This window comes from Podarcis melisellensis, assembly GCF_964234715.1.
Source record: "Podarcis melisellensis genome assembly, chromosome: 2".
Taxonomy (NCBI): domain Eukaryota; kingdom Metazoa; phylum Chordata; class Lepidosauria; order Squamata; family Lacertidae; genus Podarcis; species Podarcis melisellensis.
This window is the reverse complement of record NC_138529.1, coordinates 26,048,261-26,066,090: the sequence shown is the minus strand read 5'-3', so window position 1 is coordinate 26,066,090 and position 17,830 is coordinate 26,048,261. Positions and strand designations below refer to the sequence as shown.

The following is a 17,830-nucleotide window of genomic DNA, read 5'->3' as shown; positions in this document are numbered from 1 at the left end:
TCCCTATTTTCATTGGAGAGATATTGGAGTGTATGAAAGCTGTTCTTTACTGCCAAACCAGAGCAAATGTTTGTTAGCAAATCAGTGGAAAGCGGACCTGCAGTAGCCAGATCTATTTTTAAAGGGAGATTCAACGTTGCGAGCTGGTTGACCAATGCAGGTCCCTCTAGAAGAAGCCAGGTAGAAAGGAGGTGACATTTTCCCGCAACTAAAGGAGGAAGGGAGAAGAGGGGTCACCCGAAGAAGCAGCCAGCCTGCCTTCCATCCTAGCAGGGAAATACTGTTTTCTAAGCTGTGTACAACGGTGTTGGAGGGCGAGACTGAAGCTGCTTTGGAAAAAGGATCAGATTAAAGGAGGAATGGATGCCTCGATGCCTAAGAAAATGATGCAGTGTGGACCGTGGACACGAGTTCCGGGCAGAATAGGGTCAGACATCTCATACTGTGCTGAAGCACCAGTTTTTCTCGCAGGAGACAAGCTGGATGGGCTCCTTCCTCAGTGCTCCTAAAAAAGCCACGGAAAGGCTGTTGTTCTTCAGCTTTAAAGAGTGGGTTTTTGCAAGGAAGGCTTGGGGGGGGAGCGCTTGGACACAGCTTCAAAGCACAAACCTGTGCCTGGAAAGCATGGGGCCAAAGGTCAATGTGGATAAGCCCTAAGTTAGGTAATATAACTCAAATACTAGCACTAAAGCAATGGTCTACCAGCCTCAGAGGTTGGCCTACCAGGCTGTTTTGGGTGAACCACACCCACCTTTCCCCAGCCTGGTAAATGACATAAAGCATGGGAAAGTTGGCACCACGACTTGGGAGTCCAAAGGCACCTCTATTCTTTCCTTCGCATTTCCGGTTTAAATTCATGCGCTCTTGATTCTTTCATTTGAAGCTGGGTCACCAAATGTCATGGTGATGCCTGGTGATTGACAGGGGGGTGGCTCTGCCATCGAGATGCTGTTCCGCACCCCTATACCAAGAGATGTTATAAGGCTCTTCTACACCCCCATCACATGTTTAGACAGACTCCTGGAGATGACACAGCTCAGCTCAGTCCGCCGCATTAGCTAATGTCTAATGTCAGTGCATAGATAACAGTGAACCATGGTCAAACTAGACAAAGGAAATCTGTGCCTAGACGGAGATGACATCTGTCATTTTCTGGGCTGTGTGATCCTGTAACCTTTTCTCAGTCCCCTAACTCTGATTAAGGCTGATGTCTGCAAAGGCCTGTTGTGTTGACTACACAAAGCACCTTAACAGGGAAGCCAGCCAAGTTGTTCTCACCTTCCCGAATCAACTCCACCTCCAATTTGGAATGCAGCTGAGGAGCCCAAATTTGATTGGAAAAACAGCCCAAAGGCTAGAGGAATCACCCACTGCTCTCACGTTCAATTTGCAGCACCGCCTCCCCAAAGCTGTGTTTCAGTGTGTGTGTGTGTGTGTGTGTGTGTGTGTGTGTGTGTGTATTTTCCAGGGGGGCTGATCATGCATCTCCCGAGTATCTCATCTAATTTGACCCCTCGAGACACATTTACCCCTTATTACGTGATGTTTTATTACACACGCTGTGCACCCATATAACACACTTCTGCCAAAACCTCCTTCCATTAGTAAGCACAGCAAAAAAAACCACACACACGTTCTTTAAAGAATAAAAGTACACATGGCATCCTAGATTCAACACCGAACAGCTAGGTTTCTCTCCCGTATACAGACATTGTGGTGCAATTGAATATGTAACCTCCATTATGCGGGAAGTGAACTGGTTGCCTTTCCATTTGTGAAGGCGGTTTGAGAAGATAAAGCTCCTTTATCACAAATTTGATGGTAAAATATAGTTCCCCTCCCCCAGCCATTTTATGTCTCCAGCAGATTAGATCATTCTGTAAAAAGGAAAACTATTAATCTAGGAACATCCAACTTGTTCTCCCTCCTGAGCAATTCGTCACTGGGGTAATTTAAAGGCCGGCACCAGGAGATGGGGAAGAATTTTATTTTATTTTTTGCATTTTGTTTGAGGTGAAAGTAGCTTCAACATGTTTGGTTGAGGATTGCAGCTGGCTTGTCTTCTGGAGCCACCTGCATGTATTACATGTGTGTATGCAGAATTGCACACACTCCCAAATTTTCTAGACATACCTGGAATACTGCAGCCGAAAGCTGTCCAGATTTTCACTTTTTAAAATATAGCAACCCTAGTTTATGTACATTAATGCATATATAGATCTATGTGAAAAACACCATATACACAACTACCTAACCTTAACATGCACCCCCCATTGCCACCAGTCAAGGAGCACACATGCAGGTACTGCTTGTGGTTCCATTTTTAAAGGCAAGCAGGTGAAGCCTTGGCCAGAACCTGGATAGAAAACTACCTGGAAATCCCATGTTGACTGCTTTGAGCTCCTTGAAGGAAAGGCAGTATGCTTGTTTAGCTGCCAAAAGAAAAGATACTTGCACACAAGGCATCCAGGAAATGAGAGGGTGGTAGGTTTGCATTTATGTGCTTTTACATGCATTCTGTGTTTAAATATACACTTGGCAATTAGATTATGTGTGCTCAGTCTGCATACCTGCCAGTGCCCAATCCCAGGCATACACCTAATGAAATCATGACCACACTGATGGTCTTTTCCCAAAAAGGCAGCACTAAAAATACCTGAGTGGAAGCATGCACTTTCAGATATTTATGCAGGTATGTGCCGAGTGTGTTTATTATTTGACTGTATATATCTCTCTGTCCTGGGAGCTCAGGCCAAGCAGCAGTCCTGCGTGATAGAAAAAGACTTGCTGCTGTGCAAGTGGTGTGGCTTAGTTTCAGAAGTGCCCCCTTGTCCATTTTTTCAGGCAAGAACCCAACACACTCCCCTAAACATTGCTCTAATACATCTACGGTAACTGCAGACATGACAGGGCTCCTGAACCTTTAAGCAGAAGTGGGCCTTTTGGCAACAAGCTACACCTGCTGAAATTCCCATTTCTACACAACTATTAAAGGTGCAAAAAACTCACCCATGTCCTCTTTTGCAGCTGGCTACCCTAAGTATAAGGGACACGGGTGGCGCTGTGGGTTAAACCACAGAGCCTAGGGCTTGCCGATCAGAAGGTCAGCGGTTTGAATTCCCGCGACAGGATGAGCTCCCGTTGCTCCGTCCCTGCTCCTGCCAACCTAGCAGTTCGAAAGCATGTCAAAGTGCAAGTAGATAAATAGGTACCGCTCCAGCGGGAAGGTAAATGGCATTTCTGTGCACTGCTCTGGTTCTGCTGGCCACATGACCTGGAAGCTGTATGCCGGCTCCCTCTGCCAGTAAAGCGAGATGAGCGCCGCAACCCCAGAGTCGTCCGTGACTGGACCTAATGGTCAGGGGTCCCTTAACTTTTATCTTACCCTAAGTATGTAAAAAGAGAAAGAGGAAAAAACCATTCAGGTTTTTACAGCTCTGACCCAGACAATACTCTTCCTCTGCACTGTCAACCCAAAAAATTTTTTGGCTGCCTATACTTGATTTGTCCCAGATGCCAGAGTTAAGGAATCATTTCCAGGGGGTAAATGGTGAAAGACTGTAGACACACAGCCCACATTGTGTATGTTTGAAGTGTGGAATGCCAAAAGCCTCCTTGGGGAACACAGTGTTCCATATTGGTCCCCAGAATGCAACAGAGCTCATAATCCATGCTGGATTATTTGTGGCAAAGCTTGGGTGGAGTCAGTGGGCTAGCTAGCAAAACTTGTGCACCTCTCCTAGCAACCTCTTTTAAAGTGGGCACCCTGTGCGCTTGAGACGCTCTCTGCTCTAAAGCCATTTCCTCCCTTTCCTTCAGAGCCATCACGCTGGAGAACACCCTGGTCATCCTATCGACAGTGGCACCTGATGCTGGAAGGTACTATGTGCAGGCCGTGAATGACAAGAACGGAGACAATAAAACCAGCCAGCCCATCACCCTCACCGTGGAGAGTAAGTGACCCTTGGGGACGAGGTGGGAGAGACCTTTGAGTTCACAGCTTTTCTAGCAAGGCGCCTATACCTTTAGCGGGGTAGGCAGAAATCCTGCAGGAACCAGGAGAAGGATGAAGCACCCGGTTCTGCTTGCCATTTCTTGCTCGCAAAAGCAACGGGGTGGAGCGCTAGGAAACTAAGCTGCTTGCCAGGAACTTTTGGAAGTAACCATTGGATGGGATGTCCACATAGTTAGCACTGTGTGTGCATATGCATGCTTTTTATGTACACATGTGCATGCTTCTCCGTTAAGAGTTACTGCCTGGACTTTTCATTGCTATGACTGCAATTCTAAAGACACTGACTTGGGAATAGCTCCAACTGAACTCAGTGGGATTTGCTTTCGAGTAAACCTGCATGCACTGGGGGATGCCTGTCACATTTCTTCTCCTATTTATTATTGTCTAGACGCGGGTGGTGCTGTGGGTTAAACCACGGAGCCTAGGACTTGTCGATAAGAAGGTCGCGGTTCGAATCCCCATGACGGGGTGAGCTCCCGTTGCTCGATCCCTGCTCCTGCCAACCGAGCAGTTCGAAAGCATGTCAAAGTGCAAGTAGATAAATAGGTGCCGCTCTGGTGGGAAGGTAAACGGCGTTTCCGTGCACTGCTCTGGTTCGCCAGAAGTGCCTTAGTCATGCTGGCCACATGACTTGGAAGCTGTACACCGACTCCCTCGGCCAGTAAAGCAAGATGAGCGCCGCAACCCCAGCGTCGGCCACGACTGGACCTAATGGTCAGGGGTCCCGTTACCTTTACCTTTAGGGGCTGACAATCCTGGCTTACTTTACTCACCAAGCCCACTACACCCACCAACCTGCTCTCCTCTTCCCCTTACTCCCTACTTGAGCCCCCCTCCCTTACTTCCTCTTCTCAGTGAGAACCTTGTCACTTCCAAAGCCAAGGGACAGCTAGGTGGGCAAGGCCTGTGCTCATTCTAAAGTAAGTTGGCTAACCTGCGCCCCATTGGATGTTGTTGGACTACAACTTCCATCATCCCTGACAATTGCCCATGCCAGCCATGTTGTTTGGGGAGTTGCAGTCCAACAACATCTAGAGAGCCACAGCTCCCTTGCCCTGTTCTAGATGGTTTGAACCACTGCCTGTTTGTATGACTTGGGCAAATCACTTGCGGTGTGTTGACCCACACACTCCATCCAGTGGGGCTTGGCCCCAAGTAAGCCTCGCTGGCCCATTCTTGAGGACAACAGCCGCATATAGTCTGGTTGGTGAGGACTACGCGAATATATAAGGCACAGGCCATAAGGTCCCAAATGCTGATATAATAAATAATGTTAGCCCAAAGAGCCACAACCAAGTGCGAGAAGGGCTGAGGATGTAGTTTATGTCTTGCCTGTTGTTTTTTCCCCCCGCGGACCAACAGGTCCCTAAAGCGCAGCCTGTCGCCCGCATCTCTTTGCATCTGGCTTCTCCGTCGCTTCTGCTGGCTCAGGCCCAAATTTAATTTGCAGTAAATCTCTGGCGAAGCTCCGGCTGGTGCTGACTAAACATTTCTGCCGGCTCCAAATTTATTTAGACACTTTGGGCCTCAGCTACAAGAGCTAGGAGGCTCTAATTACATCATGGGCTTAGGCCCCCCCATCCCTGCTCCCTGCACCACCCAGACAATATCCCTACTTTACCAAGATGCCTGTAGCACAGAGAACAGAAAGCTATATGGATGTCACATCAGTGATATGCTGTTCTTCACTCCAAGGCAGCCTTAGCCAACCTGGTGCCCTCCAGATGTTATGACACTCACCTTTGAGTCACAAGCCTCTGTTGTTGTTACCTATGTAACGGCCTCGGTCCAGTATACCTGAAGGAGCGTCTCCACCTCCATCGTTCTGCCTGGACACTGAGGTCCAGCGCCGAGGGCCTTCTGGCGGTTCCCCTGCTGCGAGAAGCAAAGCTACAGGGAACCAGGCAGAGGGCCTTCTCAGTAGTGGCACCCGCCCTGTGGAACGCCCTCCCACCAGATGTCAAAGAGAAAAATAACTACCAAACTTTTAGAAGACATTTGAAGGCAGCCCTGTTTAGGGAAGCTTTTAATGTTTGACGCACTATTGTATTTTAATATTCTGTTGGAAGCCGCCCAGAGTGGCTGGGGAAACCCAGCCAGATGGGCAGGGTATAAATAAATTATTATTATTATTATTATTATTATTATTACTACTACTACTACTACTACTACTACTACTACTATGTATTCTGCCTTTCCTCCAAGTAGCTCAAGATCCTGTGCAGGGTTGTTCCCTCTCCATTTTATCCTCAAAACAACCCTGTGAGGTAGGTTGTGCTGAAATGTGGACAGTGACTGCCTCAAGGTCACCCAGTGAGCTTCATGGCTGAGTGAGGATCTAATCATAGAATTAAGGAACAAAGCTGATACTGGAGATACCATAGAATCATAGAGTTGTAAGGGACCCCGAGGATCAGCTAGTCCAGCCTTTTTCAATCTGTGTGTCCCCAGATGTTGTTGAACTACAACTCCCAGCACCCCTAGCTGGCAAGGCCAGAGCTCAGGGATGATGGGAGTTGTAGTCTAACAACATCTGGGGACCCACAGGTTGAGAACCGCTGATCTAGTCCAACTCCCTGCAATGCAGGAATATGCAGCTATCCCATGCGGGGATCGAACCTGCAGCCTTAGTGTAATCAGCACCACACTGATTATCCAGGCGCTAAGAATGAACCACCCCTCCCCACATTAGCATTATCAAAGTCTATCAAGCACAACACATAAGCACCTACTCCTTCCCCCTGTTCTTTGCTGCCCCCATACCTATCACTCCCCTTGAATCCTGGTGGGAAGCTGCATCTTGCAAAAATCTCAGCTTCACACAACCTTCATCCTTTTCCCACACCTGTTATGGGATCGCCTCCCCCTTCTCCAAAGTTTTGTCAGTTCACCCGCAGAGAGGTAGACCTGAAGCACAAAATCCAAATGCCATCCTTCCCAGCAGTAAAAGATAATACAGTCATACCTCATGTTGCATCCACTTCAGGTTACGTGTTTTCGTGTTGCATCCTGCAGACGCGGCACTTTGGCTTGCGTCAGTTCTGTGTTACGGACGGGCCTCTGGAATGGATCCCGTCCGTAACACGAGGTTCCACTGTAATAAACTAAATAATGAAAACAAAACAAAAAATAAAAATTCCTTCCAGTAGCACCTTAAAGACCAACTAAGTTAGTTCTTGGTATGAGCTTTCGTGTGCATGCACACGAAAGCTCATACCAAGAACTAACTTAGTTGGTCTTTAAGGTGCTACTGGAAGGAATTTTTTTTGTTTTGTCTATGGCAGACCAACACGGCTACCTATTTGTAACTGCATGCACACGAAAGCTCATACCAAGAACTAACTTAGTTGGTCTTTAAGGTGCTACTGGGAGGAATTTTTTTTGTTTTGACTATGGCAGACCAACACGGCTACCTATCTGTAACTGAAACTAAATAATGGTTATCCCCAAAATCTGTGGCCTGAGGCATGCATCCTCACCCTCCCGAACGGCAGACCCAGCCCTGATTCCAACACAATCTTAATCCCACAATCTTCCTCTCTGCCCCTGGTTTGAGATTGATAAAAGACTTGTCCAAATCCCTCCATCTGGGCCCTGTAGCTGTTAACCTTTCTCTTTCATTAAGCATTGCCAACTTTGCTTTCCCCCATAACTCCCAGCACTTTGGGAATGGCCTTGATTTCTGCCTCCCGGCAAAGCTGTGAAATCCACGTGAATCGGCCTTACGATTCCTCCATCCCTCCAGATGATGTTTACTTCGCAGCTGTTTTATGTCTCCCGGACTTGGCTTTATGTCCCCCCCTCCCCTTCCTTTGCCTCATTAATCTGGAGTGCTGTACCTCAGTGTGTAATAAACACCATAGCACCCGCCTTTATGGATTCCGCTATATCAGCAACCTTGCGATCCCAACCAACACGTCAGGGGAAGGGGGGTTTATCACAGCCATTATTTTGCTTTATGCGCTTATCCTGTTGCTTGCTGCTGCTCCCGCTTTTCCTTTCCTCTCTGATGAGAAGGATCAGACTTAAAACCCACTTGGTCCAGAATCCTTTCCCCCTCCAGTGGCCAACCTAGAGCCTTTGAAAAGCCCATATATGATCTTCAGCCCATGTCCCTCACCAACTGGTATTTGGAGGCCTACTGACTTCAACACTGGAGGGAATATAAAGCCACCGTTATTAGTAGCTTTTGATATGGCCTTATCTTCTAATGAATACTGCCTGCTGCTACCCAGCTAGGGGCCAGGAGAGCACGTGGCAGAGCTCGGCGAAATCTAATGATTGAAGGGGATCTTAAACCTTAATAATAGTGATCTCGGTTCTCCAAATGCCAGTCCTTAGGCAATCAAACTGGCACCATCGAAACGTAAGCGGGAGGTATCAGAAGGTGCAGGGAGATTCCCAAGGCAAACCTAAATATCTATCATCTATCTATCTATCTATCTATCTATCTATCTATCTATATCTATCATCTATCTATCTATCTTCTATCTATCTATCATCTATCTATCTAGGCAGGACTCTATCTATCTATCTAGGCAGGACTCTATGGCGGGGGAAATTCCCCAAACTGTCCAGTGGGGACTGAGGGTCCCTCTAGACTTAAGGGGTTTATTGCAAGTACAGTGGTACCTCGGGTTACAGACGCTTCAGGTTACAGACTCCACTAACCCAGAAACAGTACCTCAGGTTAAGAACTTTGCTTCAGGATGAGAACAGAAATCGTGCTCCGGCGGCAGCGGGAGGCCCCATTAGCTAAAGTGGTATCTTAGGTTAAGAACAGTTTCAGGTTAAGAACGGACCTCCAGAACGAATTAAGTTCTTAACCCGAGGTACCACTGTATATTATTCTGCAACATGCCATAATAAGAGAGTAGCACGCAACCCCCAAACATTTAACATTAATGGTAGGAAGGGCCCCTCTGGACATCTTTTCTGTTGTACATTCACAATCATTTGTGCTCGCGACAGTATCAGGGCAGTTAGTCACGGTAATGCTTTCACTATATTTTGCACCTGAAGAAGTTTGGGGGGGGGGAGGCAGGGGTAGGAAGCAGTGGTGTAGTGTGGGTTGCTGGAGGCCCGGGGCAAGCCCACCTCCTGACAGGCCCCTTGCCCGCTGCCTCCATCAACCTGCCCACTAGACCAACCTGCCTGCTGCCACGCCTCAGCTGCCAGGGCTCTGTAAATGTCTTGGGAGCACCTGATTGCACCCCCTCAAAAATGTGCTCCCATAGCCATGGCTCCCCTGCCCCCCCCCCCCAAGCTACAACTCTGGAAGGGAGGATAAAGGAGAGCTTCCAGGTAAGAACTGGGAGGGTTCACCTCTTTCTGTGTGGGACAAGAATTAAGATCGACCTGTGAGAGAGGACTTTGTATTCTTCCTTTTTCTTTCTTTTTAGATTTTTGTTTAGATTAGTTTGTTTTTTATTGTAATGTATTATGAAAAAATCTAAACAAAACCTTATTTTAAAGAAGAAGTTGCATCAGGGTGTGCATACTGCTTCTAATCAGTGTGTGTCCCATAGCTTTCGGCTGAACTCCTGGCACTTTTCACGCCACAAATTTTCTAGAGGTTTTGTCTTGGTTTTCATTTCGCTTTGTTACAGGATTTCTGCAGGAAGCTACGGGACAAGGGAATTCATTAGATATACTTAAAGAGTTAAAAGAAATTGTTTGATCAGGGAGTGAAAGGCGTTTTTAATTTTCTAGTATCTGGGAAAAGGACTGATAAATAATTTGGGGGTTTTTTTTAAGCATCCGCTTACTATTTATATGTGCATCATATGAATAATTATTTCTATATTTGCTTCATCAACATACGAAACTGTACCAGTTAGTCCTAAATGGTAATTTTGTATGCTATCTTTTTCAATTTTTATTATGATATATTTATAACGTGTAGGGTATTAATTTGCATGTTTGTTTGTTTTAAAAAAAGATGTTCAGGGATTTGTAAGACTTAATAACACCATGGCACTGATACTAGAAGGCTGTGGGAGGAGAGGTTTGATTCTGTGTGCTGGGACTGCTCAGGATAAATAATGAGACTTGGCAAAATATGCTTATTGAGCAGTCTGCTGTTTGCTCCAGGTGCCATCCCATTGTTAAGGGCAGCCTGTGGCTCCTCGATAGTCCTTTGCTTTCATTTTGAAAGGGCCAGTGCACTGCCTTTGTGCGTTAGAGCCTGTGACTGTTTCTGTCTGGTGCATGAACCCGTGTTTGCTGTCAACACCACTTCATCCCTCCTCAGATGTAGGCGGCCCAGCTGACCCCATTGCACCAACCATCATAATTCCGCCACGCAACACCAGCGTCGTCTCTGGCACCTCAGAAGTGACCCTGGAGTGTGTGGCCAATGCCAGGTAAGTCTCCACCGGGCTGCCAGGCTTCGCAAACGGCGTCTTGTGCCTGTGAAGCATAGTTGTCCCGGTTGCTGGGACGTTGAAGGTGATGGCGTGATCTGTTACGAGCCCTTCTTTCCCATGGAGTGTCAGACCCATGACACGTCCGGGCCTGACCCCCCCCCCCCTGGGACTCCCTGCAGAATGCAGCTGAAGTTCTGGTTCATAGGTGCAAAGCTGGGAAATGGCCTTTTTTGTGTGTTTACCTGATGGTCTCTGCTGACAACTTGGCCCCTTCCTTCACCCAGTGCAATCTACCTGCAAAGCGGAAGCCCACCCACGTATGTGAGAAATACTTTTCATCAGCAGAGCTCTTCTCCAGGAGCCCCTCGTGCCTGGCAGTTTGCATCCGTAAAAGCAGCCCAATCTCCCTGAACCCATGTTTACACTCATACCTGCAAACCTGAACCAGAATGCTAGGCAGGGCCGGATTTAGGTTTGATGAGGCCCTAAGCTACTGAAGGTAATGGGGCCCTTTATATGTCCAGCTGTCCCTTGTCAACAACAATTGTCGCTGTTTTTTGTGTTGAATATCTGCTATATGGTGATTTATGGACCTAATAGGTATCTAAAGCCGTTTGCACATAACAAAATATCCAGAATGTAGGCTATATATAGAAATGAGCAAACCAGTGATATTTTAGGGAGCAGGCTAGCAGGCGGGGCCCATTACTTACATCATAGCAGCCTACACAACACAAAACACTGTTGTTGTTTGTAGGTTTTATATTATTTGTTTTTTATCTTATATTTTGGAAATGTACATCCAGGTTTTTTTCCCTTTTATTTTTGGGGGGCCTCCAAAGAGAGTGGGGTCCTAAGCTATGGCTTGTTTAGCTTATACATAAATCTGGCACTGACGCTATGTGTGCGTTTCCTTGGACTGCAGAGACACTTGGGGTCCTGGGTTTGTTTGTTGGTTTGTTTTTAATCTGGTGACACTGGCCCCATTGGAAGGGGTCCCCCCTCACAGGCTTCTCTGCTAACCAGGCCACTCATCAAGCTGCACATCATCTGGAAGAAGGGCGGGGTGCCAGTGTCCGGCGGCATCAGCGACTATAACCGGCGCCTGACCATCCTCAACCCCTCGCTGAGCGACAGCGGCTACTACGAATGTGAAGCTGTTCTGAGAAGTAGCAGTGTACCCTCCGTGGTCCGGGGAGCCTATCTCTCTGTGCTGGGTAAGGATGGGTTCAGGAAAGTGGAGAGTGGATGGAACAGGGCTGCCAACAAGTCTGGGAATGTTTGCTCAAGTTCTGGGGGCTATTATATCCGTAGCAGCAAAGTTAGTTTTTAAACTTGAGAAGTATCAGCCAACTCCACATGTAAATAGGGATGCGGGTATGGTGCTGTGGGTTAAACCACAGAGCCTAGGACTTGCCGATCAGAAGGTCGGCGGTTCGAATCCCCGCAACAGGGTGAGCTCCCGTTGCTCGGTCCCTGCTCCTGCCAACCTAGCAGTTCGAAAGCACGTCAAAGTGCAAGTAGGTAAATAGGTACCACTCCGGCGGGAAGGGAAACGGCGTTTCCATGCGCTGCTCTGGTTCGTCAGAAGCGGCTTAGTCATGCTGGCCACATGACCCGGAAGCTGTATGCCGGCTCCCTCGGCCAGTAAAGTGAGATGAGCGCCGCAACCCCAGAGTCGGTCATGACTGGACCTAATGGTCAGAGTTCCCTTTACCTTTACACATGTAAATGTTTGGGGTTTTCTTTCTTTCTTTCTTTCTTTCTTTCTTTCTTTCTTTCTTTCTTTCTTTCTTTCTTAATATTTATACTCAGCCCTTCATCGTAAGACCTCAGGGCGGTTCACAGAGTAAAAATTCAGGATAAAATGAGGTTGGTGAATACAGCACAAGATATTATGGGCTGTCCCGTGAATCCGCTGGATGAAATAGAGGAAGAAAGTTGCCTCAGGAGAGTGAGAAAAATTCTCAGGGATGATTCACACCCTGGCCGGCACTTTCTTGATCTCCTGCCCTCAGGCAGAAGATATAGAAGCATGATTAGTCGCACCAACAGGGTCAAGAACAGCTTCTATCCATGGGCTGTTAGGCTACTGAATGAAAAGATAACAACAGGGCAACTGACTTTTGGGTTTGGTGGGTGTGCGTCAGTAAACAAGGGGAATTAAGACTAAGAGAACTGAGTGGGGGGGGGCGCTTGTGTAATCTCACTGTATACAAGTTGTACAAGTGACAATAAAGTATTTCAATTTCAATAAAAACATGAAAATAGGTAAAACGAAACAGCAAAACAATAACCTCCCCCTTACCACAGACACATTTAAAAGGCTGTGGAGTATTAATCAGCCCAAGGCCTGGTTGCAGAGGAACATTTTCTCCTGGCCTCATTTTTCTCCGGACCTCAGGTAGAGGAGGCACGTGAGGAAGGGCCTCGGGTGATGAACGCAGAGTCCAGGACCATTTATATGGGGATGTTTAGTGCTGTCAGTAAAAGCACTGAGCTGTGGGTCCATCTAGCCCAGTATTGTCTACTGTGATAGACAGCAGGGGTAATTTCACAACGCCTGGCTGGACATGCCTAGGACTGAACCTTAAACATTGATCACCTTCCCATACAAGTGAGAATTCCGGCCAGTCCCATGTCCATGTTCTGTCTTGCAGAGCCACCTCAGTTCACCAAGGAACCAGAGAGGCACATCACAGCTGAGATGGAGAAGGTGGTTCAGATTCCATGCCAGGCCAAAGGTAATTTTCTTCTGGCTCTTTGGTATTCTTCCTAACCAGTTTGGAAGCTTTGGAACTTGGTTAGAAACTTGGGTATTCAAACAAGCCGTCTCCCAGAAAGAACTAAATCTGGAAGATTTCCCACACGGAGGTGGGGGTTAGGGAGAGATTATAAAGCGCCCACCATTCTTATGCTGCTTTCCCTTCTTCTACATTTTTAAAACTTGCAAATAAAGAGAAGCACATTTTCTATGCATCGCGTCAAGCTGCAGGGATAACCTTGAAAAGACGATCTGAACAAAACAAGGGTGACACAATGACATCTGCCTGAGCCTTCAGACAGCCTAAGACAGGAACCCAGTGCTAGATGGCAACTTCATTCGCAGATGATATGATGTCAGTGTCTATGCTCTCTCCATGAAAGGAACGGAGAGTATCTCAAGACAGTTCCAAAGACGGTGAAGAGGCAGCCGCAAACTTAAATTGCAAGATGCACGCCTGAGCTTAAAACCTAGCAGACGTTGCCTAAGAATAGTCTGTCCAAGTTTGTTGAGTTCCCAGAGGATATAGCGGAGGCGCTGAATTTCCGTATTTACTTACTTACTTACTTACTTACTTACTTACTTACTTACTTACATATACTGACCTTCAGTGGTTGTGATTTGCAGGGTGGTTCACAATAGAAAAAGATCATAAAAGTACAGTGGAAGAAGAACGGTTGATCAAAACAGCAGGGTAAAAGAAGCAATAAAAGAGATATTAAGAGAAAGCTCCCTAAATGTTAAAAGCCTGGGAAAATGAAAAGGTACTCCCTTAGCACCAAAGTGGCATAAAAATAAATGTTGAATGAGCTGCTTTGGGGTGGGATGGGGGACAGTTCCTTAAGCAGGGGCGGTTCAAGAGAGAGGGACCTTTCCCCAGTTTGCCACTTGCCTAACCTCCAATAGCAGAGTCTTCTGGAGATGGGCCTCTGAACTTGCATGGGCAAGTTCATTCAGAAACAGTTGTTCAGTAATAGCAGTGCAATCCTATACATGTCTACTCAGAAAATGAAGTCTCTTTGAGTTCAGTGGGGCTTGCTCCCAAGGGTACAGTACAGCATAGGTGAGGAACTTGTGATCATCCAGACACTCTGCTGGACTACAAGTCCCATTGACCCTGACAGTTGGCCAAGTTGGCTGAAACTTATGGGAGTTTTAATCCAGCAACACCTGAAGAGTCACAGTTTCCCCACCCCTGGCTTAAGTGATCTTGAAAAATAGGATGCTAAACAGCTCTAAGGGAGTGGCTTTGGTGCAACTGTTCCTTTTATACTGGAACATAGGCCAGGATATTCTGGTTTTACCATTGATTCATTACAAGATTCTCATTTCACTTGGGGTTGTCAAATAAAAGTTGTTGCGTCATTTGGAAGAAATATGAAATCTTCTTATAACATTAACCAGAGACTTAGAGGAGGAGGAAGCAGAGGATAATCTTCCACGTGGTTTGATCAACCACAGATATCCGTTGCCCCTTGGCTTTTCGGATGTTAGTGCCGTACCACTGGGATTTGCAATAAATGCCAGCATATGTGTCTTCTGAGAGTTACTCTTGGTCTAAGAAGTTGGGGGTGGGGGATAATAGGCTTGGAAGGGAAGCATTGTGGGTTGGGAGTTAAGGAACTAAAGCCAATGTAAAAAGAAAAATCTACTAGGAAGATACAGTGAGGAAGGAGGGCAATGGATGAAAAAGTTTGTTTTCATTTCCTCATCCCCGTCTAAAGTAGAGTTTCCCAAACTTGGGTCTCCAGCTGTTTATGGACCACAACTCCCATCATCCCTAGCTAGCAGGAACAGGGATGATGGGAACTGTAGTCCAAAAACAGCTAGAGACCCAAGTTTGGGAAACTGGTCTAATGGCACTGTCTGTGGCCAGGTTCTTCTCTTCTCTTTGAACTATTTGAAGAAATTCAAATCAATTCACACCCTGAAAAAATACCGCCGTGGGCATGTTTTGTTTTACAGGTGTGCCTACACCCAGTATGTTCTGGTACAAGGATGCCGTGCTGCTCGGAGTGGAGAAGCTTGCTCGTTTCCAGCTCCTCGCCAACGGGAGCCTGCAGATCAGCGGGCTGATGCCAGATGACACGGGCATGTTCCAGTGCTTTGCCCGCAATGCCGCTGGCGAGGTGCAGACCTCCACGTACCTGGCCGTCACCAGTAGGTGTCAGCAAGTGCTTTTCTTGCCGGTTGCTTCAAAGGTGCTCTTTGTGGGGCAGGGCTGAGAGAAGCAGGGCTTTTAGTAGCTCTGCTGCAGGAAGCACAGACAGGTTCATGGGGAGATGGGTAGTAGTGCAGAAATACAGGACGAGCTACCGCAAGGTCCTGTAGGAAGTGGGTGATGTTTTGATAGAGGAACTCCGGAATAGGAAGAGGACCATGTCAATCTTTTGGGAGCACAGTAGGGAAAGCTGCCCCACCCATGAAACAGGGTGAAGCAGCCACCTCCAGTGACACCCCAGCCACCCTCTGCCAGCAGCGCAGAAGTGACACCAGCATCAATTCCGGTTGCCGGCAAGAATTCGCAAAACCTTGAGAGATCTCATGAGATTTTTGCAGGCAATCATGGGACCTTGCTGCGAACCGGCGCCAATGCCAGCATTGCTTCTCCGGCAGTGACAAAGGTGCCGGTAGAGGTGGGTGGTGTGGCAGCTGGTCGAGCGTCACAGCAGAGTACGGCTCCCCTTCCTGTTTCGCCTCAGGCGGCAAAACGGGATGCGCTGGTCCTGACAGTGGGTGTTCCCTAGACAGTAGGTTGTTCCTGTTTCAGGCACCAACAGGGGATGTCCTAAGAGATGGTTTTCCTCCAGACTCAGTTGAGATTTGCGTGGAGGTGGCTTGTGTGATGGAAAGTCAATGCACATAAAAAATACCCATCATAATACCCAGCAGAGAATCAGATATGAGTTTAAGGGGTCCTTCCTAATGATTCCTTTTATCATCTATGCAGCAATGCGGGTTCAGACAGTTGGGGAAGGATAATAATAATAATAATAATAATAATAATAATAATAATAATATTTGTATCCCACCCATCTGACTGGGTTGCCACAGCCACTCTGGGTGGCTTCCAACGTATATAAAGCATTATAAAACATTACACTGTAACATTGTATTTGTGCTGACAGCTTGGCAATCTGTAACCCTTCCCATCTTCTTCCCTGCCCTCCATCTTCACCTCAGGCATTGCTCCCAACATAACCAAAGGGCCCCTGGACAGCACAGTAATTGATGGGATGGCTGTGGTACTCAGTTGTGAGACTTCAGGGGCTCCCAGGCCAGCTATCACGTGGCAGAAAGGTAATGGTGAGTTGAGAAACTTTTCACTTCTTTTACAAAACTGTTCATTGGATCCAGGCATGGAAGTGAAATATCTTCAAAGAGGGGGGCATAGCTCAGAGGTGGGACACATGCTTTGCTTCCAGAAGGCCCAAGGTTCTACTCCCAGCATCTCCTGGATTTTTGAGGTGGGTTTTTTTTTTTTTAAGAAAATGGCTCAGGTGGCAGCTGGTAGGAAAGAAAATTGCCCTGCCAGACAGAGTAGTCAGTAGTGGACTGGAAGGACCAATTTCATATGCTTCCTTGTACCTTTGAAGCTGTGGATTTGAGCCACTTACTATGGAACTCATATTAATATGCTTAATCAGGCACACTATGGACAAGCCCAGTGCTTGGAATGAACTAGTTCAGCTTAATGAATTAGTTCAAAAATATCTGAAATGAAGCTGAAAGCAGTTCCCCTAACTGCCGGGTGAGCGAATAAATTAAACAATTCATATTCCACTATTCCAGTTACAGATAGGTAGCCGTGTTGGTCTGCCATAGTCAAAACAAAAAAGATTCCTTCCAGTAGCACCTTAAAGACCAACTAAGTTAGTTCTTGGTATGAGCTTTCGTGTGCATGCACACTTCTTCATATTCCACTATGTTTGTGTTTTGATGTTTTCAAAAGTATATTTGACACAGCGGCTTGTGACATTTTGAAGGCTAGAAGAAGAAAAAATCCAAGGATAATTTGGGTGAACTTGAACTGAACTGTGACGTGAACATGGGCTCTCTAAATCCCTAAAAATCATGGTCCACAGCTGCATTCACAAACAAGTCATATAAAGAAAGAAGCTTTTCTTACGCCTGCAGTTCCTTTCTCTTTTTGACTGGGAAAAGCTGAGGCAAAGCCACTGGAAGCAAGTAATCAGGGGTGGAGTTTAGTACTATGGCACCCTAAGCTAGGCCAGAATTTGGCACACACACCCCAACCAGGCCTTGCAGGTCCTGGGCTGTGGGAAGGAAGCATGAAGGCTCTGGTGGGGTCCTAGAGCCTTCCCATCTCCTCCCCAAAACAGGGCATGTGCTAAATAGGCTTTAGGAAGGAGGTGGGAGGACTCTAAGACCCTGTCAGAGCCCTAACACCTCCTACCCTGTAACTGGGAAAGTGCTTACTGGGTGCCTTGTCCTCTTGGTGCTCAGTGCCCTAAACCACCTCTGCAAGTAATTGTAAGACATACTCAAAGTATAGTGGCCAAACCACTTTATTTAGAACAAACGCATGCATTCGGTATTAGAAAAGCCCACCAGAAATCTTATCTCCTCAGCAGCCTCAGGTTATATTATCTCTGGATTTCCTGAACTGGAACTGCTCCAGAATCCAATGAATTGGATCTCATAACACATGGACGGGATTAT

General features: G+C 46.9%; 1 protein-coding gene across 8 annotated transcripts in view; it reads left to right on the top strand.

The window, feature by feature from the left end:
• The window catches only part of SDK2 (sidekick cell adhesion molecule 2), a 329,275-nt gene that overhangs the window by 249,100 nt on the left and 62,345 nt on the right, over positions 1–17,830 (top strand). For 5 of the 8 annotated variants that reach the window (XM_081899507.1, XM_081899504.1, XM_081899508.1 and 2 more), the window contains exons 5-10: positions 3,820–3,953; positions 10,269–10,380; positions 11,410–11,600; positions 13,044–13,127; positions 15,113–15,307; positions 16,331–16,453. In XM_081899507.1, coding sequence (XP_081755633.1) covers positions 3,820–3,953; positions 10,269–10,380; positions 11,410–11,600; positions 13,044–13,127; positions 15,113–15,307; positions 16,331–16,453 — 839 coding nt within the window. The remainder of the gene's footprint in view (positions 1–3,819; positions 3,954–10,268; positions 10,381–11,409; positions 11,601–13,043; positions 13,128–15,112; positions 15,308–16,330; positions 16,454–17,830) is intronic. The other 3 variants (XM_081899505.1, XM_081899509.1, XM_081899511.1) reach the window with 1 other exon arrangement.